Source organism: Amblyraja radiata, chromosome 18 (assembly GCF_010909765.2).
Source record: "Amblyraja radiata isolate CabotCenter1 chromosome 18, sAmbRad1.1.pri, whole genome shotgun sequence".
Taxonomy (NCBI): Eukaryota; Metazoa; Chordata; class Chondrichthyes; order Rajiformes; family Rajidae; genus Amblyraja; species Amblyraja radiata.
In genome coordinates, this window is record NC_045973.1 from 15,203,731 (window position 1) to 15,225,970 (window position 22,240).

The 22,240-nt window shown below is 40.0% G+C and overlaps 1 protein-coding gene across 1 annotated transcript; it reads right to left on the minus strand.

Moving 5' to 3' along the window:
* Positions 1-633: 633 nt before the first annotated feature.
* Positions 634-21,999, minus strand: crbn (cereblon). The gene is made up of 11 exons (XM_033036739.1): positions 21,889-21,999; positions 17,182-17,279; positions 15,906-16,108; positions 13,767-13,916; positions 12,374-12,536; positions 11,472-11,534; positions 9,192-9,276; positions 8,743-8,858; positions 8,227-8,291; positions 7,287-7,418; positions 634-3,007 (listed from the first exon to the last, which is right to left on the minus strand). The coding sequence occupies exons 1-11, from the start codon at positions 21,950-21,952 to the stop codon at positions 2,824-2,826; spliced, it is 1,323 nt and encodes a 440-aa protein (XP_032892630.1). The 5' UTR covers positions 21,953-21,999; the 3' UTR covers positions 634-2,823.
* Between the last annotated feature and the right edge of the window lie 241 nt (positions 22,000-22,240).

Genomic DNA, 22,240 nt, shown 5'->3' on the forward strand with positions numbered 1-22,240 from the left:
AGCTCCAACACTGGTGATCCTGACTTATTGGTAAGTCCGGGCCGGATTTAGACTTTTTTGACCGAATTTCAGGATCTGCGGAGAAATCTCATGCATGTAGCTAAAGATGTGAAAAAGCAAAATATCACGGAAGCTGGGATTCAAACAAAATACTTTGATCACAAACCTGATGGAATTATTATGAATCCTTCAAAACCAGAAGAAAGGTTCTGAGACTATCAAAAAGCAACTTGTTCATTTTCTGACCAATGTATTCTGTTGCAAAGTTGAAGTGTGGAGGCATTGAATCTTACTTTCAAAATAATTACTACTAAATGAAAGCCTTAATCATTTATGTTTCCAACTGCTCAGGTTAAGTCAGTGCATCACATTTTTCTAATCAACTCAAAAATGAACCTGTGGTCTGTTCCATATTAGATGCTTGGGATGGAAGTTAGACTGAAGACTGCTGCACAACAATGTGCATCGTTATGAAATGCAACTCTACATCCGAGAACACAGCAAGATTTAAATTGAAACCACTATAGTTTAAGAACATTTTTTGTTTATCAATAATTTTGTTGAGAAGGCAAACATTTCAAAGTTATAAAATTATGGAAGTAAATTAACATAAAAAAAACAGCAACATTTTCCTGGTTAATGTCTTCAAAATCTCTTTAATCATTTCATTTGTATCATAGTTCCTTTCCAAATGCTTGCAAAAAAGAGTATAAATTTCTCTCAACGGAATCTCACGAAAAGAGCACTGTTTCCCCATAACAGCTACAATTAAAACTGCTTTCAACACAATTATTCTCAATTATTAAACACAGTAAATTCCATTATTTACAACTATCTCAAGAAAAATAGATCTCATTATAACACCATTTACTAGGAACTAAGTAATTTGCCAGAATGAAAACATTGAACAGCACTGTATTAACAAGTTGACCACATCAAGAATTCTGGTCTATTAATAATACACTAGCTACTTTGAAATGGACACAGCAGATACTTTTTCAGCAGAATAACTGGATTTATCGTAAAACTACAATTGAAGCATTAAGTTGTTAGTATAATCTTGTTGCAAGTATACTCACAGACTTGCACAAAATGATGATCAAAAAGGCTTAATTGAAAGTTTCCATCTTATAAAATGTTAGGAGTCAGCCAGCATCTTAAAAAAAGATAATGCTCAATGGATATCTCATTAGCGTACATGCAAAATTCAAATAGGATAACTCCTTAATTAGATTGCGAACAGCATATTGCTTTTTAGAGTCTGCAGTAATGGAGACTGATTTATGGCATTGTACTACACTGAAGCTCACCCATTCAGAATATATAACCGTAACTCAGGGAGCCATTTCCCACAAGCTATTAATATGAATGGGAGAAATAAGGTGAATGTATCCAAACTCGACCCAAGTTCTATATGTAAAGTGAATTTGGTTTAGGTTCCCAATCTTCCATGCCTGTACTCATTTGCTTAAAAGCTACAGAAATAAGCCAATGCCATAACTCGTCCGGCATTCATCTTTGGGAATTCAATTGAGTAGGTTGTTACAGTCAAACATCCAGTTGAATACTCAGTAAGATATTGGAAGAAAATTATTCATTCAATGGAGGGGTTTTTCACTGAGGTATTTTTACAAACACCATATTAAGGTATCTAGATTTCCCAATCAAAAAGAAATGTGAAATATATTTGAAATTACAAATTAATACGTCAATCAAAATAGAGGGAGAAGTAATGGCAATGTAGGAACCTGTCCAAACAGTTATGGTAAATCTTCCTTGGTACATTAAATAGTCAAATATCTGACAATTTCATATCTTTAAAAAATGGCTCCCGTAGACTCCACGCAATATTAAACATGCAGGTACAGCAGGCAGTGAAAAAAGCTAATGGTATGTTGGCCTTCATAACAAGAGGATTTGAGTAGAGTATCTGCAATTGTTCAGGGCCCTGGTGAGACCACATCCGGAGTATTGTGTGCAGGTCTCCTAATTTGAGGAAGGGCATCCTTGATATTGAGGTGTAGGTTCACGAGGTTAATCCCCAGGATGGTGAGACGATATGAGGAAAGATTGGAAAGAGTGGGCTTGTACTCACTGGAATTTAGAAGGATGAGAGGGAATCTTATAGAAACGTATACAATCATAAAAGGACTGGACAAGTTAGATGCAGGGGAAGTCAAGAACCAAGGGCCACAGTCTTAAGAATAAAGGGTAGGCCATTTAAAACAGATGAGAAAAAACGTTTTCACACCAGAGAGTTGTGAATTTGTGGAATTCTCTGCCACAGGAGGCAGTAAAGGCTAATTCACTGGATGAATTAAAGAGTTAGATAGAGCTCTATTGGCTAGCAGAATCAAGGGATATGGGGAGAAGGCAGGCACGGGTTACTGATTGTGGATGATCACAATAAATGGCGGTGCAGACTCGAAGGGCCAAATGGCCTCTTCCTGCACCTATTTTCCATGTTTCTATATATATTTTAATTATGGTCATGTTAACTACAAATGTTTTTTTCCTCTACAAGATTACCTTTGTTAAATCACTGCACCTAATCTGGGGCGAGTTGTTTACAACACTGCAATTTATGGTCACAATCTGCAGCTATTTGACGATGGTGGTGCTATGTAATCCATTTGATATTGAATCAGCTTGTTGTAACGTAGATCTAACAGCTATGCTATGCATGCCACTCAGTTTGCTATTATTTTCTTGAATAACTTTGTGATAAGAACCAGAGGTTCGACGGCCCAAGTAACTACAGTGCTATTCACTTTTAGATATTTATATAAAATATATATATGTACACATACATATACACACATATTAACGACATGGTTGCCAGCATCCTTCATGTTGACCTTCATCATCCAGTTCTGGTATTCTGGGTTGCAAAGATGCTCGTGTTAACCCCCAGAATTTCTGGGGCAACATGTCTTTCTTGGTTGCTGTAAACCTCCAGCCCATGTGACTTCCACAAGTACGGCACTGGGCTATGGTCCACGCAAAGCTGCCAAATATTTCAAAACCAAAAAAAAGAAAATTTAAGCTAATTGCAGGCACAAATCACATCTAACAATCTGACACCAATTAACATTAAAAATCACATTTTGAAGAGACTATTTTTCTGACAAGGTAACAGTGAGGGCAGATGTGAAAAATATTGTGGATATTTGTATTCAAAAAACATTTTATACAATGCCACGTTAAATTTACCACTGTGGCATTGTATACTATAATGTGTCAATGTTGTGAAATGTATTCCACCGGGTGGTGCCGTCAACGACGACATCCTCGCCAACAGTCTCTTTTTTGTTATTTTTAGTGTGTTTATGTTCTCTGGTTGGTTTGTGGGGGTGGGGGTCGGGGGAAACGTTTTTTCAATCTCTCACCTTGCCGGAGATGCAAATGTTTTCCGGATCATATCTCCAGTTTGCTCTGTGGCCTAACATCATAGAGCTGGCGGCCTTGCTTGGGACTGACATTGAGCCACACCGTGGGGCCGTGGACTTACCATCGGAGCCGATCCCTTGCCTGGGTTTGACGCTCCAACTGAGATTTCAGATCGTGAGATCGTGAAACCTGCAGATTTCACTATCGAGGAGCTCGCAGTCTCGGATAGAGACCGATGTCGGGAAGCTCCAAACGACGCAGATGGTTTTGACCAGCCGCGACCAGGAGTCAGATCGCCCGGCGCGGGCGAGCTGAGATCCCCCCATCCCCCCCCCAAATCCAGGAGCTTGATTGCCCTGACCCAGAGGGCCCAACCACCAGCTACGGGAGCCAAGATCGTCCTGTCAACGGAAGGCTCGAGGCCCCCGACAGCAGGAGAATAAAGAAGGGAAGAGATTTAACTTTTTTTTTCACCTTCCATCACAGTGAGGAATGTGGAGGAGTCACTGTGGTGGAAGTTTATGTTAAAATGTATTTTGTGTGTCTTGTTGCTATTTATTGGTATGATGACTGTATGGCAAATCAAATTCCTTGTATGTTGCAAAACATACTTGGCTAATAAAGTCTGGTTTTGATATATAGAATTAAAGGGGCAGTGGCATCGTGAACATTACATTTGTCTAGGATTAACAAAACAACTATGCTACACACCATTGTGAGATATAATGTTATTATCAAGAAATCAATACCATTTATTTTTGTGTATTAAAATATCTTAGGAAGGGGATGCAGAGAACATTGAACAATACAGCACAGCAACAGGCCCTTCGGCACAATGTCTGTGCCAAATATGATGCCATGGTAAATTAATCTCATCTGTCTTCACATAATCCATATCTCTCCATTCCCTGTGCATTCACAAAATAATTTAAAAATCGAAAGGGTATTCAACACTTGAGGAAGATATTAAGGCAGACCCCTGGAACAGAAAACACATGACAAATTACAAACGAGGACTCGGAGTGGGGGAACCGCCGGGGGAGCAAAGGACCTGTCACAAGATACTTTGTAACTTTGTTGGTGCCCTTTATGCGGTGAATCTTTGCATACCTTGGGTGTGTAAATTAAAGAATATCTCTGCGACTTGTCACATATGACAATAAAGTATCACGTCGGGGTCACCTGTGTAGCGGGTGTGTGAGAGAGACCGGAATGAAGGCGAGGAGCCACGCAAATTCTGTAAAGGCTTTAATGAGCACAGCACACTACTCTCCGCTTCAGTGAGAGACTGAAGACTGGTCTCGCGCTAAAAATCCCTGCTTTTTTCTTCGTAGCTGGGAGCCTCCCCCGGACCAGTCCATCAAGTGCCGAGGGGGATAAATCAGGGACCGCCACAACGCATTCATTCACATTTGATATAGTTAAGGATTAAATTATATATTTTGTTAGGAAGGACATGGAGAGGAAATGAAGGGGTGAAGGAAAAGGGAAACCTTTATGTTCACAAATCATTGAAGGTAAGAGTTAATTTTCAGAAAGTTTTAAAACCATACAAGATCTCAAGCTCCGGAAATACACATACAGTGCCCTCCGTAATATTTGAGACAAAGACCCATCATTTATTTATTTGCCTCTGTACTCCACAATTTGAAATTTGTAATAGATAAAAATCACATGTGGTTAAAGTGCACATTGTCAGATTTTATTAAAGTGTATTTTTCGTGGCATTCTCCGTGGATTGTCACCTTGTCGTGGTAGAGAAACTTGTGTGGTCCTGAGAGCGATGCTGTCTAGAGCTATGCTCCTGGTAGGGCCACCCGTGGCGGTAAGGTCAAGGTGGAGGACTCTGACACCGAGCAATCCAACCAAGACCTCAACAGTGGAACAGGCGGAGGATGATGGCTGACCTTAGTCGAGCGTTACAACGGCTGGGAAGGTGGATGAAGGCTGCAGCAGAAAAGGGTCTCGGGTCGTCTTAGACTCCATTCCACTGAATCCTGACCCAGATCTGTCAAGGACCGTGTGGTGGCTGTCTGTGCACCAGTCTGCCACATTAAACAAAGTCACACATTGGCGGCGTCCTCCAACCCTGGAGACACCCATGGCCAGCTTTGACCGAAGGGGGCCTAAGAATAAGAAATTTGTATATATTTTGTTTCCCCATGTAGAAATTACAACTATGTTTATACATAGTCCCCCCCATTTCAAGGCACCATAATGTTTGGAACACATGGCTTCACAGGTGTTTGTAATTGCTCAGGTATGTTTAAATTGCTCCTTAATGCAGGTATAAGAGAACTCTCAGCACCTAGTCTTTCCTCCAGTCTTTCCCTCACCTTTGGAAACTTTTATTACTGTTTATCAACATGAGGACCAAAATTGTGCCAATGAAAGTCAAATAAGCTATGATGAGACTGAGAAACAAGAATAAAACCGTTAGACATTAGCCAATCAGGCTTACCAAAATCAATTGTTTGGAACATAATTAAGAAGAAAGAGAGCATGGGGAGCTAATCGCAAAGGGACTGGTAGGCCAAGGAAGACCTCCACAGCTGATGACAGAAGAATTCTCTCCATAATAAAGAAAAATTCCCTAACACCTGTCCGACAGATCAGAAACACTCTTCAGGAGTCAGGTGTGGATTTGTCAATGACCACTGTCCGCAGAAGACTTCATGAACAGGAATACAGAGGCTACACTGCAAGATGCAAACCACTGGTTAGCCGCAAAAATAGGGTGGCCAGGTTACAGTTTGCCAAGAAGTACTTGAAAGAGCAACCACAGTCTGGAAAAAGGTCTTGTGGACAGATGAGATGAAGATTAACATATCAGAGTGATGGCAGAGCAAAATATGGAGGAGAGAAGGAACTGCCCAAGATCCAAAGCAGACCACCTCATCTGTTCAACACGGTGGTGGGGTGTTATGTTCTGGGCATGTATGGCTGGTGAAGGTACTGGCTCACTTATCTTAATTGGTGATACAGCTGCTGATGGTAGTAGCATCATGAATTCTGAAGTGTACAGATATCCTATGTGCTCAAGTTCACACAAATGCCTCAAAACTCATTGGCCAGCAGTTCGTTCTGCAGCAAGACAATGATCCCAAGCATACTGCTAAAGCAACAAAGGAGTTTTTCAAAGCTAAAAAATTGTAAATTCTTGAGTGACTCGGGTGAGAGTCAATCATCCGATCTGAACCCAATTGAGCATGCCTTTTTTATGCTGAAGAGAAAACTGATGGGTACGCCCCCAAAACTAGCATAAGCTAAAGATGGCTGCAATACAGGCCTGGCAGAGCATCACCAGAGAAGACACCCAGCAACTGGTGATGGCCATGAATCACAGACTTCAAGCGGTCATTGCATGCAAAGGTTATGAAACAAAATATTTTCATTTACATGACATCCAAACATCATGGTTCCCTGAAAGGGGAGGACTATGTATAAACACTGTTGTAATTTCTACAGGGTGAAACCAAAATGTATAAAATAGCTTTTATTAAAATCTGACAATGTGCACTATAACCACATGTGATTTTTTCTATTACAAATCTCAAATTGTGGAGTACAGAGGCAAATAAATAAATGATGGGTCTTTGTCCCAATCATTATTGAGGGCACTGTATCAAGGACAAAGCTAATGTCACCTCAAAACTCTACAAATGTTTACAAAATGAATTATGTATGCAGTTTTAGTAATCAAAGAGAAACCCATGCATTGAATGAAAACTTTCTGAACACAACACTGTTAAGTGGATCCTAGCATTGAGCTTTGTTAATTAAATTTGATCAGAAATAAACTAAGTGGATTAAGGTCATTGTATTTCATTACCTTCCGTGCAGCAGCTAATGACAAATATAACACTCTAAAAAGGCAGAGTTACATAAGAGATTACCCAGGGAACCAGCTATGCTGAGTTGATGGCCGACTGATTAAGTTCAGGTTGTTAGCTTTATATACGGTGAAGGTTTCATGTACATAACCATGAGGATTCACATAGGCAGCCATGGGTCCATATAATGATAAACTTAAAGAAAACAGATAAGCACAAGTTAGACATTACTTTGAACAATAAAAATATTAGTACAAACATTTGTAATTAGGGTCTCGACCCAAAACGTCACCTTCTCTCCAGAGATGCTGCCTGTCCCGCTGAGTTACTCCAGTATTTTGTGTCTACTTTGATTTGTAATTACCCATGTCACTTTATATATTATAATATTAAAGCAAACACACCTGATTAAAAACTAGAATCTGCAGCAGCAAATTGGTCCTGAATTTGGCAGAATGAAAGCAAGGTTGCTCATGTTTAGCAGCAAGATGTAGACACAAGGGACTGCTGATTCTGGTTTACAAAAAAAAGATGCACAAGTGCTGAAGTAACTCAGTGGTTGCAGCAGCATCTCTGGAGGCCATGAATAGGCGACGTTTAGGGTTGTGGCCCTTCTTCCAACTGGATGACATGTGAAAAGTAAAACAAATGACCACTATCAAAAATGGATAGGTCATTAGATTTGTGTCAAAATAATGAAGTGGGAAGTGACAGATGATATAGACAATAGACTGGATTTATTAACTCAGTAAGTGCATATTTAACCGAGACTGAATAAATGAAATAATATTTTAAACTAAATACTTGCATAATCAAATGGACCAATTTACATGTGCAAGCAAAAATTTATTCTCTCCCTGTTCTTAATCAGTGGATACCACTGATACTACTAACTTTGTTAGAAAATTAAAATCCTACAATATAAGAATGTGTGAATTAGAAGAACGAATAGGCCATCTGACCTGTTCAATCATAATCTACTAGCTCCAAAAAGGAAACTTACCTGAATATGTCATTTTTTGTGGTTATTTCTGTGTGGCGACATATTTTACAACAAAGAGATGTGCACTGTAAATCAGAAAATTAGTTGTAAATAAAAAGATTTGTTTATAATTCTACATGACAGTACTCAGAAATATATTCACTCGGTTACAATGGCATTTATAGTTATTTTCATGAGGTTTTACAGCTTTGTAGTACATAAAATACCAACGACTGGAAAACAATTGGGGCTTTGAAAAAGAGCACCAGCAGCCATCATGCACGTTATAGACATAGCTACCTTCCATGTGAATCACAACTGTAAACACTGGCCCCTCATAAAATGTGATACCATTTATCAACTGGACACTTATCTCAACAATAGTATCAGTTTAATGGATAAAGCATTTCTGAAGTTTTAATTATAAGGCCAATTATTTTGTATGTTTTCAGAATGGAATACAGCATTAGGCACCGATTACAATTTTAAGTGCACAATTACCACAGAAGAATAAAATGTAACCTTTTCACCACTTACTTTGTCCATCAGATCCAATTCACAACGAAGCCGCTGAATAGCGCTACCAATTTTAAGCAGCTCAATTCTTAAATTGTCATCAATAGGCAAATAAGCAGCAACTCTATAAGAAAAATCTAAAGACAATAATTACTTAATAATTTATTTACAAGATAATCACACTTTTTTTTTGTTCCCTAGCTAGCCTGGATACTTAACAAATGATCAATAAATATTTTTCCGGAACTGAATACCGATGGTGCTTTCATTAAATTTATTTTCTTGCTAAATGTGAGATTGCTAATCATTGTACTTAAAGTTTCCAGCATGAACAATACTGCAATCCTACAATTCTATTTTTTTAAGCTGCATTTCAGCCTGCAGTACAGACGAACAATTTCTTAAAAGTGAATAAGACGAATGGTTTTGAACGTTTTATACAAGCTGAGTAACATAATCACGTAACTTACCTACAGGATTTGTCGGAAGGGAGTCATCTTTGAGATTTTCATCCCACTCTCGGAGTTGTGCTTTCATTCTTTCCATCAGTATTTCCTAAGTACGGATAAAAGCAAAAATAAAGTCACTACTTGGGTGAAGGGATAATTGGTTATACTTTATAAACTACTTTAAAACAACATGCATCTTAATGAAAACCTTTCTAAAATTTTGACTGCACTTATTATTGCCATCCCCAAGAGATCTATTAATTTCCTGTATTCAGGTATTTTCAATGACTCCATGTCCACCTTGCAGCATGAAATTAAAACTGCAAAATTAAGGGGGCAACACCAAATAAACATCACACAGCAATTTTCTCTTCTCCTACCTTGCCCAGAAACACTTGGCTTCTTACTAAGGATTAGTTTCCTAGATGACTGTGGTACTTCATTTAAACCAACAGGTATCAAGTAAGTAAATCCAACAAATGTGAAAGAACCACATAATCACAAAGCATCACATCCTTGCTGTACTCCGACTGGAAGCAAGTATTCACAGGTGTAGACTTACAATCGGGACAAGGTTCTTGGCTAATGTTCTTTCCTGTAGTTCAGAGCAACTAGGACAAATTGTAATGTCTCTCTCACTGGTCCAGATGAATATTAACAAATGGTGATCTTTCGTGTCTGTAGCTTAGTTACTCATGAAACAATCCTACTAACCAACTGAACTGAGCTAAACTGCTTCCTTGTCCCACAAGTAAAACTTTGCAATTTTATTTGAATCACTTAATTGATGGAGAAAAATATACTGATTTCTGATTAAACCGAGAAATGTACATTATTTGGAATCAGGTAGTTTTAGTAGATCAATCTTCGCAATTGTAGACACAGTACAGGTGGGGTGGGGGTAACTTTTAAATCTCTCCCTGCACGGGAGACCCGACCTTTTCTTTGTCGGGTCTCCGTTGTCGTTGGGGCTGCAACGAGGAGCGGCCTCCAACAGGAAGACCGGGGGCTGTGGTGCCGACTACTCACCTCACCGTCGCGGAGCTGGCCGAGTCCAGAGCGGGTGGAGCTGTGGTGGACGCTGCTGCGGCCCGACCTCCGGAGATTCGGTGGCTGCAACTGCGGGTTTGGCGGACGGCGACACCGGGAGCCCGCGGGTCCCTGGAGGGAGACCGCTTTTCAGGGCTTCCGCAACGGCGACTTCTCCCGCCCGAGTTGCGGGGTTGAAGAGCTCCTGGAGCGGGGCCTTACACCATCGCCCCGCGCGGCTTGGAACGGCCGCGGGAGTTTGCGAGCGCCCGCCGGGGGCTCTAACACCAAGACCCGGTGTGCGGCCTTGCATCACCCGGCGTGGCTTTAATGGCCACGGGACAATTCGCCATCGCCCGCCGGGGGCTTTGACTTTGACTCTGACATCGGGGGGGAGAGTGCAGTGGAGAGATAAGTTTTTTTGGCCTTCCATCGCAGCGATGTGATGGATGTTTATGTAAATTATGTTGTGTCTTGGGTCTATTTGTTTGTAATGTATGGCTGCAGAAACGGCATTTCGTTTGGACCTCAAGGGGTCCAAATGACAATAAATTGAATTGTATTGTATTGTAGTAGAACTGCTGCCTAACTCCAGCAAGCCAGGTTCCAGCCTGACCTTTGCTACTGTGGAGTATTCATATTGTCACTGTGAATGCATGGGTTTCCTCTGGCTTCCCCTCACATCCCAAGAATGTGCCGACAGTTTAATTGACCACTGGAAATTGGCCCTCATCTATGTAAGTGGTGGTGGAATCTGGGACATGGGAAAAGATTTAAAGGCAAGATAGATACAAAAACCTGGAGTAACTCAGTGGGTTAGACAGCATCTCTGGAGAAAATAAATAGGTGATGTTTCGGGTCGAGACCCTTCTCGTTCCAAAATGACACCTATTCCTTTTCTGCAGAGACGCTGCCTGACCCAGTGAGCTACTCCCGCTTTTTGTGTCTATCTTCGATGTAAACCAGCATCTGCAGTTCCTTAATAAAGATTTAAGGGGGATCTGAAGGGCAATTTTCCCATAGTGTGGGGTGTATGTATAGAACCAGCTGCCAGAGGAGGTGGTGCAGTCAGGTATAATTACAATATCTGGTAAATAGATAAAGATTTTGAGAGATATGGGCCAAATGGGACTGGGGCTCTTGGTCTACGTGGATGAGTAGGCCTTATTTTCACACCGTATAACTATGAATCTAAGCTGAAATAGTATTTATTTTACAATATTGATAGCTGTCATTTTGATTACCACAAATAAAATGTGGATTTATACTCACCGCATCATACAACGAATATACCCACGGAGGCCACCACGTCAGATTTGCACAGTGGAAATTTCTCTGAAGTGCAAAGAATAAAAATAAAACTCATAACATTGTGAAAAGGGTATGAATAAACCTTTTTATGGCTGATCGGATCAATCAGATAATTCTGACTGTACAGGATCTCATACTATGAGTTGCCGATCTCAACCACATTGATATGGGCAAATGCATAAGACCTGCCTCATATTAAGAGCTACGGTATCTGAAGTTCAGGTGCTGGCTTATTCTGCTTTCTCTGAAAGCGTTCATGGGAATAAGGCAATATTTCACCGTATCTGCAAATTAATCAGGCACTGTTTGAAAATCAATTGAAAGAATGTTACATTGTGCTAGTTTATCATAGTAGATGAAAATACACGAAAGCAATGATTTTGATGCCAAGCATAAGACTATCCTAATAAGTTTGATATATTAATCATCTTAATTCCTTGAATAACAAAGTATCACTTGCATTCGTCCTGTTTGCTGGCTCTTTACAGATGGGTTCACATTAATAACAAAATCACTGTTATGCACAATTTATATTAATAATAAGGACTTCCAATTATATTTAAAAATAACATAAATTTTGATGGGATCGTTAATGCAGGAGAGCACGAACAAAATATAGAAATTAGAATGTGGTTAAATGAAGGGAATGCAGCCTAATCAATATGGTCCTTATTTCAAAGTGATAAAATCTGTGGAAGTATGTCCTTTCTGACTTATACAGCTCTGAAACAATACTGGGTCAGTATCAGTATAAAGATTAGGCAGGTAAATATTACACTACAACAATTCAAGATTTGCTTTCATTTCATAGTGAAAGGGTGCTTCTTATCCTAATTTATATTAATGAAAATAATAAAACAAACCTTTTGATACTTCTGCCACCACTTCTGATTTTGCTTTAATCGGCAGGCAGGGGGCTTATTTGAAACAAACATATGAAGTCTGTTCAGTGAATTAAGCTGAACTCCTGCTATACTTGAAGGAAGGATCCACTCTGGTAGGATCTGAACTTTTACCGCCTGAATTCTAGGAACAAGTAAAAGTAACATGTGTTAACATGTAATAAATACATTAGACTGTTATTTTACATATTATAGAAAACGTGGCAGAGGCGATTTAAAGTTTGTGTTTTAAACATATACTGGCAGCATATAGAAAAAAGTGAAGGAAATAAAAGGGCTATCATTAATACAGTAAATCTCTGACAATCCTTGGGACTTGGTGACAATTTCCCCAGACTATTGCATGTTACTTATATGATTGCCCAAACTTTTATTTTTGGGCCAATAGAACTTTTATAATTTTGGCAGTAACATAAGAAATTTTCCAATTAATCCAATGAGTGTGAAGGAGAGCGGGAAATATGCTAGAATAATGGATGATCACAAACCTACCCATCTTATTGACACCTAATGTCCTGGACCCGAACTTTGGCACCGACTGTATATGATACGGACCCTGCCCCAGGCTGCACCCTTTGCCCTGGTCACACATCCCGCTTGCAAGTAATCTTTCTTCTTGGTTTATAGTATCATTTGCGACCCACGGATTGTTGTGCCGTGAAGGTAAAGGTTATTGGTAGACATCTTTTACTGAAGACAAAGCAGTATTTTACTGTAAAACAATTCTTAACATTATTTTTCTCCAGATGCTGCCAATTTTGTCCTTTTTACTGTCATTCCCTTCCAAGAAAGCATCAATTAGTTATTGGGAAAGACTCCACAAGCATTGGTTTCACACTGCTAATGTAAACAAATGGTCATCTTAATGTGAGGACCAGCCAGTGAGTTAACGTCAAGCAAATTAAAGGGAACTACAAATTCAAGGCAATCCCTAACAGAATTACACAATCCCAGCAGCAGCTGTTGGTTCCCACTGATCAATCCCTTCTATGCCGTCCAAGGCTAATTTTATTTTGTTAACAGGTTTGTTGGCAACATGCAACTGCTGTTACCTCTGCTACTTACATTCACCTCAATTAAGCTTCAGGGCAACAATGTCATTCATCTAATCCTGAGCAAAACTCCTAAGATGTTATATAGTATTTTTTTCACATATTAATGTTTGCATGGGAATCTTTTAGCTTGTTGATATTCACGACAATGTAGTGAAATAAAGTCAATAATGGAAGTTTAATACCAATGCGTCTTTAAACAAATAAATTGTGCTTAAATTCTAATTATGTTCACTTTTTAAATACTTTTATATTGAAGATAAAGATCAAGTGACAAGTAGGGGTGCATGTTGCTATCTTACCCATCAGTTTGAGTTCTTGTTTCAAGAACTTTAAACCTTTGACGCCCAACAGCTTTGACTTTTACAGTTTCAATACCAAATTCTTGCTCCTCCCTATATTCATAAATTTCTGCTGTGGTTCCAAATTCTGGAGCTTTGTCAGAACGATCACTAGGAGAGAATAAATGGCATGAAGAGAGTGAAATGGGTGCATTATTACAATATAGCAACACAGCTACATAAAAAAAAAAAATAACTTCAGCTCAATAAAAAATAATTTCAATTATAAATGCCCCCCCAAAATGCATCAATTGCTCAGGCTATCATATTGTTTGCAGTATTACTGAATATTTGATTCCATGCAATTTGAGTAGGCTGCATTTCAATGATCTATTAGTTGTTCACTAAATTTTGAGAAATTAGGTTTAACAGTGGCCTTTCATCTCTGAGAACTATGCTTAAAGCCTACCCAAAATAATGGAATGCTCTGGTTACTGAGGGCTTAAATAAAGTGAGACAACACGTGGTTCCTAAAACATAGTCTTAGTTTCTCTTCACTAAAACCTTTCTGGTTAAGTGCATGAAAAATAAAATTAAAAGTAACATCAATTCCAGGTGCGGCAGCGGTTTACCTGCACCTCCTCCAACCTCATCTATTGCATCCGCTGCTCTAGGTGTCAGCTGCTCTACATCGGTGAGACCAAGCGTAGGCTTGGCGATCGCTTCGCCCAACACCTTTGCACAGATCGCAATAACCAACCTGATCTCCCGGTGGCTCAGCGCTTCAACTCCCCCTGCCATTCCGAATCCGACCTTTCTGTCCTGGGCCTCCTCCATGGCCAGAGTGAGGACCACTGTAAATTGGAGGAGCAGCACCTCATATTTCGCTTGGGTAGTTTACACCCTAGCGGTATGAACATTGACTTCTCCAATTTCAGGTAGTCCTTGCTTTCTCCCTCTTTCCCCTCCCCTTCCCAGCTCTCTCACAGCCCACTGTCTCCGCCTCTTCCTTTCTTCTTCCTTCCCCCACCACCCCCACATCAGTCTGAAGAAGGGTCTTGACCCGAAACGTCACCTTTTCCTTCGCTCCATAGATGCTGCCTCACCCCCTGAGTTTCTCCAGCATTTTTATCTACCTTCAATTACTGAAAGGTATGCAAAGTTTATAGACATATTGATGGGTGTGGAAGCAGACTCTAATGGTGGTGTCTCAAATACCTTGGATGCAGAGGAAAGGAATGTTGAGGTTGAGGATTGGGGATATTGAGGTTTGGCTGAGTAATGTTGATAGTTCTAATAGGAGCCTTAAAGGCATCGTAGTGGGTTCAGTCAGTATGGCAATAAAATATTTTTTGTTGTTACACATCTTTAAAATACCTATATACTAGTTAAAATATTCTTGATGACATAGAACTAATGTCACCATAATGTGAATAAACTTTGGAGAATTTTCATGAAAGATTTCATGAAACTGAAAACTGCATATTAAAATTGAGGTAAAACTTGCAATCCTAACAAATATTAGGCAGAATCCACTGGCATATAAAAAAAGTTACAAACAGCAAGAAATAAGAAATATTTGCAAATTGCAAACTGGTATTTTTCTGCTGCCGGTCCAACACTTGCAACAGCCAAACTAGGCACTGGTTTATGTTGAACATATTACGATCTAATTTTATGGATTCTGGAACTTCTAACAGTATTCTGGCGGGTCTCAGATTTCACAATTCCATTTGTTTTCTCTTTTAATTAACACCACTAAAAAAAAAGGTTGGTTGATCATCTCAGCATTGCTTCAGGATCTTGCTGAGTGCCTACAAAATTGTCACGGCATTTCTAACTAATGAATCTGACATAAAGCACTTCGGAAAATCTCAAAATAATAAGATTTTATACCAATACATCCATTTGAACATTCATACCTTCTTTTCATTTAAATTTGAGGAACTTAATTTGATAAGTTTCCATGTAAAGATGATATAAATATAAAAATGGACTGTTTTATTAAAAATTACTAATTGCCGAAAGAACATTACACATGTAAAATATATAGATTAAAAATTGACTATTTTTCCTGCAAATAGTGCATTTTTACGAGGTCCTTTAAACAATTAAGAACTATTCAGTTGTTAAGGCTTACTGCACATGGAAGAAATTAACCTGTATGCCAAGATGCCAAATGTCCTGTCCTTCTGAATCAGGTTTCGCATCATGGATACTTCCTGAGGACGAAAAAGCTGCAATGGTAATGTTTGTCCCGGAATAAGAATAACTGCTACATGAGGAAGAACAGGGATGGTTGGATTGCTATCTTCATCATGCACTGTACGACCGTGAAACTCCTCCATGTCCGCTCCCAAGTACTAAAGGAAAAAATAAAATTGATGAGATGTTGATTTTAAATTTAATTTCATATACATTATTACTACTATTTTTTCAAATAATGCATCAAAAAATTGAATCTAAAGGGCATCCAGCATTACCATATTAACAAATATTTATGAATATAAGGTTAATTTGCTGTTTGATGATAAAAAATAGGTTGCTCATTTTTTTGTTTATTGTTGGAGGATTTTTGGAAGTTTTTGAACGGCTGTGTTTTTCAGATTTTAAAAGGTTGACGAGGCCAAAACCAAAGCCAGAAAAATTGTTCAAATTAATTATTAATAAAGAGAATCAGATTAATATTGACAGGTATCTTACGCAAATGGAAAAGCCAACCAGCCACTGAAGTTTGCTGAAAATAAATTCTGATCAGGCTTGACAGAGTTGATGTTATCCCTAGCTACATTGTCTGAAATAAGGGATCATAGTTTTAAAGGAAGGGGTCAACCATTCAGGATACAAACACAAGATATTTTTTCACACAGAAGATAGTGAACCTATCACACAGAAGTTGGTTTACCAAATAATCATTAACATGTTGCCGATGTTTTTTCATTCTCTATGCAATTTGAAATAAAGTTGGCACAGATCATGATCTCCATTTGGTGTTTTAGAAAGAACAGCTTGCTAATATGATTGCTCAAAGGTACTGACAGCTAGACATCTCAAAAGTTCCACCCAGCCACTGAATTCATTGCTGATTCCAGGGGCAAAGCCTAGTTGTGCTGAGCTGAGGGGAGAAAGACTTTGCATCCATAACTCATTTACTTGAATGAAATTAGCAAACTAGATTGAAAAGAATACGCAAAGGAATGTGGGTTGGATTTATTTTCCTTTAACAAAAAACATTAGTATGAATTAATATAAAGTATAAACTGTTATAAAGCCACCCACTTCCATTGATTGACTGATACTGATATTTCAAGACAAGCCTTTCCCCCTGCTCAAAACATTTCAATTTAATGCCTGAAAGGTTCTTTGGTGGAGTTTGATGTTAAAAACAATCATGCCATTCGTCTGCAGTTCTAACATTTTGCACTTTTATACATACAGAGTGTGTTGTTGGTAGACTTGGATCAAAATTGATGACGATTGGTTTTTCACTGTCATGATCTTCAACTTCCATCTCGGCAAACTCATCATCATCATCTTATAAAGAAAAGAAAAACAATCTTCGGGATGTACACAACTTTTTAAGGGTTAGGCATAAAATAGATTAATGTTGCTAAATTGACCAATTTAGGTCACTTTACATGGGATTAATGAAGAGAACCAGTAGAGGACAGATAGGGCACAAATACTAGCGCGATGGGCTGTCCAGCTAATATATGTGTTGTTAATTCTATGTAATTCTATCAGCATAATCTAGTACATTCTCCTTCGTAAATGTATTAAACTCGCCCTCAATTTAGTTAGTGTTGTTCTTTCCACCATCTCATAAAGTGAGACTAATATTCTAACAATCGAATAAAGATAATTCTCTACAAATCTCTTCTGAATTTAGAATGCACATCTGTTCCCAATTTCTTGCCGAATTAAAGCATTTCCTAGTTTCTATTCTGCAGATAAAATTTAAAAGCTTTTTATAGACATTATCTACAAGCTTTTTATAGACGTTATCTAAAATGGCAAAATAACCAAAAGTAATTGCAAATATGTCAACATCGATCTACAAGTCAGGACAGTTTTCCATGAATTGTGTACAGACATTATTCCCATAAAAGCAAGGGGGAAAAAATGAAGCCATGTTTATGTTCTTTAAAACAAATATTCAGAATCAAATGAAACATTTTGATTAGATTGTTTATATGGTATAACCAGGACTATTATTCCAGGTGATCTCGCCTAAAGTGAACAGGATTATGATTTTATAATTAATCTCATGATCATTATGCCAGGTTAGTTATTTTATATCATTTTACTGCAAGAAATACAGTGAAAACACATGTAGATTGCAGGAAATTAATCATCAAATTATTTTCGAACACTTAAAGTTTGCAGTAATCTCAAAAACGCATTGAAATATACAAAATATGTTTTGGTTTGTATTGAGATAACTGTTAGAGAGGAACATTGCACAAATAATCCTGTAGAATTACTGGGGCTATCTCACTGTTTCATGGTAGAATTTATGTGCAATTATGGGTCATAATTCTTCCGTGGTGTCACATCAGCACAACAACCTATTAGTAGTCAATTCACATTTCCCTCCATAATGTTTGGGACGAAGACCCATCATTTATTTATGTACCTCTATACTCCACAATTTGAGATTTGTAATAGAAAAAATCATATGTGGTTAAAGTGCACATTGTCAGATTTTAATAAATGCCATTTTTATACATTTTTGTTTCACCATGTAGAAATTACAACTGTGTTTACACATAGTCCCCCCCAGTTCTGGGCACCATATTGTTTGGGACACAGCAATGTCATGTAAATGAAAGTAGACATGTTTAGTATTTTTGTTGCATATCCTTTTTATGCAATGACTGCTTGATGTCTGCGATTCATGGGCATCACCAGTTGCTGGGTGTCTTCCCTGGATGCTCTGCCAGGCTTGTATTACAGCCATCTTTAGCTTATGCTTGTTTTTGGGACCAGTACCCTTCAATTTCATCTTCAGCATATAGAAGGCATGATCAATTGAGATCAGAATGGGTGATTGAATTGGCCACTCAAGAATTGACCATTTTTTAGCTTTGAAAAACTCCTTTTTGCTTCGGCAATATGTTTAGGATCCTTGTCTTGCTGTAGAATAAACTGCCAGCCAATGAGTTTTGAGACATTTGTTTGAACTTGAGCAGATAGGATGTGTCTATACACTTCAGAATGCATTATGCTACTACCATCAGCAGTTGCATCATCAGTTAAGATAGGTAAGCCAGTACCTTCAGCAGCCATACATGCCCAGGCAAGTATTTGGCAAACTGTAACCTTTCTGTTTATGAAGTCTTCTGCAGACAGTGGTCATTGACAAATCTACACCTGACTTCCGAAGAGTGTTTCTGATCTGTTGGACAGGTGTTTGGGGATTTTTCTTTATTATAATGGTAATTCTTCTGTCATCAGCTGTGGAAGTCTTCCTTGGCTTGCCAGTCCCTTTGCAATTAGTAAGCTCACCAGTGCTTTCTTTCTTCTTAATGACGTTCCAAACAGTTGATTTTGGTAAGCTAAAGGTTTGGCTGATGCCTCTAACAGTTTTATTCTTGTTTCTCAGTCTTAGCGATGAGCTATATTGGCCATAATTGCCAACCATTACCTTGTGTAAAAAAACATATAATGTCCTTTCATTCTTCAGAAGATAGTGATTCTAAACGTAGGAAGTGCACAAATCAACACCTTTTGCTTGAGGATGTTTTGCTTTGGGCGGCACAGTGGCACAGTTGCTGCCTTACAGTGCCAGAGACTCGGGTTTGATCCTGAATACGGGTGCTGTCTGTACAGAATACACAATACACAATACAATTTATTTGTCACTTGAACCTGATAGAGGCTCAAATGAAATGCTGTTTCTGCAGTCATACACACGCGCATCTCCTCCTCGCTGTGATGGAAGGCAAAAAAACTTATCTCTCCCCTGCACTCCCCATTCCCCTCCCGATGTCAGAGTCAAACCCCCCGGCGGGCGATGGCAATTGTCCCGCGGCCATTCACGCCGCGTCGGGTGACGCAAGGCCCTGCTCCGGGTCTTGTTGTTGGAGCCCCCAGCGGGCGCTAGCAAAGTCCTGCAGCCGTTGAAGCCGCGCCGGGCGGTGATGTAAGGCCCCGCTCCAGGCACTCCTCGACCCCGCGACTCGGGCGGGTGAAGTCGCCGTTGCGGAAGCCCCGAAAAGCGGGTCTCCCAGCAGGGACCCACGGGCTCCCGGTGTCACTGTCCACCGGACCTGCGGTAAGCCTCCGAATCCCCGGGGGTCGGGTCGCAGCAGCGCGCCACCACAGCTCCACCCGCTCCGAACTCGGCCAGCTCTACGATTTTCTTTTTAATACTGAAAGTGGTAGGTGCTTGGAACACACTGCCAAAGGGTGATGGAAGCACATACGATGGTGACATTTGTGGCATTTATTCAGGAAGTGATGGAAAGATATGGCTTATGTGCAGACATATACAGTTAGTTTCATTTCACATCATGGTCAGCATAGGCATCATGTGCTGGAAGGCCTGTTCTATCAATACATAGACTTACAGCATTATGACTGGTAAGCATAACATGAAGACAGAATGCTTATCAAAGATAATACAACATTATTTTTTCATCATTCTTCAAAGAAAGAAAAAAAAATAGGGGCATGAAAACTATTCAAGGAACTCATTCCAAAGTATGTTCCAGTTCAGGGTTAATTTAGAAATAAATTATCTCCTAACATTGATGCACAGACGGTACACAAAAAAGCTGGAGAAACTCAGTGGGTGCAGCAGCATCTATGGAGCGAAGGAAATAGGCAACGTTTCGGGCCGAAACCCTTCTTCAGACTGATAGGGGGGGTGGCGGGGAGTAGGAAGGAAAAAGGAGGAGGAGGAGCCCGAGGGCTGAGGGATGGGAGGAGACAGCCCGAGGGCTGAGGAAGGGGAGGAGACAGCAGGGGCTAACAAAATTGGGAGTATTCAATGTTCAAGTCCGCAGGCTGCAGACTCCCCAAGCAGAATATAAGGTGCTGTTCCTCCAATTTCCATTGATGCACAGACCATTGTTTGAGGCAAAACTGGCTCAGGGGCAGATTTGATCAATGTTATACTAATCTTAGCTGAAAGATATGCATGCAGCACCAATTAGATAAGTGATCTTAAGTTTGTTTTTCCTCCATTTTAATAGACTGTAATTTATGAGTGCTTTGCAAATTCATATAATACCAACATTGTTAACAGACATTTGAATATTTTATATTGGAAGAACTGTTGATAATCTGGACACATGAAGATCCCACAAAATGTCTTAATAACCAGATAATATTTTTTTGGCCATGACAAGGGAAACCCATTATTGGATCTTTTACTTGCCACTAAGGGGACATTTCCAATGTCTGATTAAGAAAGATATGCGTGTATGGCATTATATTCTTGTATAAATAAATATTTACCCAGACTATATCTACCCAGACCTTTGTTCTCAAATCCATGGAATAAATCTACATCCTTCTGACTGAGGGAGGGGTAGAAACAAGGAACCGAAGTTGCTGGTTTATACAAAAATACAAAGCGCTGGAGTAACTCAGCGGGTCAGGCAGCATCTCTGGAGAACATGGAGAGGTGACATTTCAGGTCGGGACCCCTTCTTCAGACTACTAGCCGAAACATAACTATATCTACTTATTTACGACTCTCTCCCCTGAGCCATGATAGTATCTACCAAGTTGATGAGTAGTCTGAATATTTTACAATCCATGGACTTATTCTGGAATAGCAGACGATGGATTCCCCACCCAAACTCCAAACGAAACGCAGTTAAAAACCGACCATAAACAGACTCAATTGGACGAGCCAGTGGCGGGTTTAACTTGCATCGGGTCCACCGTGAAGAGGAGCCTAACTTGAATCAGCCCAGCTCGGCCGACCACAAACTGCAGCGTGCAGAGAGGGAGCTGAAACCGACCGACCGACCGACCGCCGGCCCGGGGGCAGCGAGACGGCTGAGGAGTCACCGACCCGCCACCGCACTCGGTCAACCTGTGCGTCGCTTCCCGGCTCGGCCGCACCTGCACATCGCACCAGTTACTTGTGCGGTTGCCCCCGGCCCGCTCTCCCGGTGCCGCCCGTTACCTAGCTCCGGCGGCAGCAGCCGGTTATCCAACTGCTCGCCTCCTCCCTCTTCTTCCTCCGCCATCTTAGTTGTTTATCGCCGTGTATTGTGGGCAGGGTGCGCACTCCCGGCCGGCCGGCCCGCACATGCGCAGAGGGGAGGAGAAGCGGCGGACGGTGGAGAGACAAGCGGGACCACAGACTCACCACTCTCTGTGAGAAAAAGTGTTTCCTCGTCTCCGTTCTGAATGGCTTACTCCTTATTCTTAAACTGTGGCCCCTGGTTCTGGACTCCCCCAACATCGGGAACATGTTTCCTGCCTCTAGCGTGTCCAAACCCGTAACAATCTTATATGTTTCAATGAGATATCCT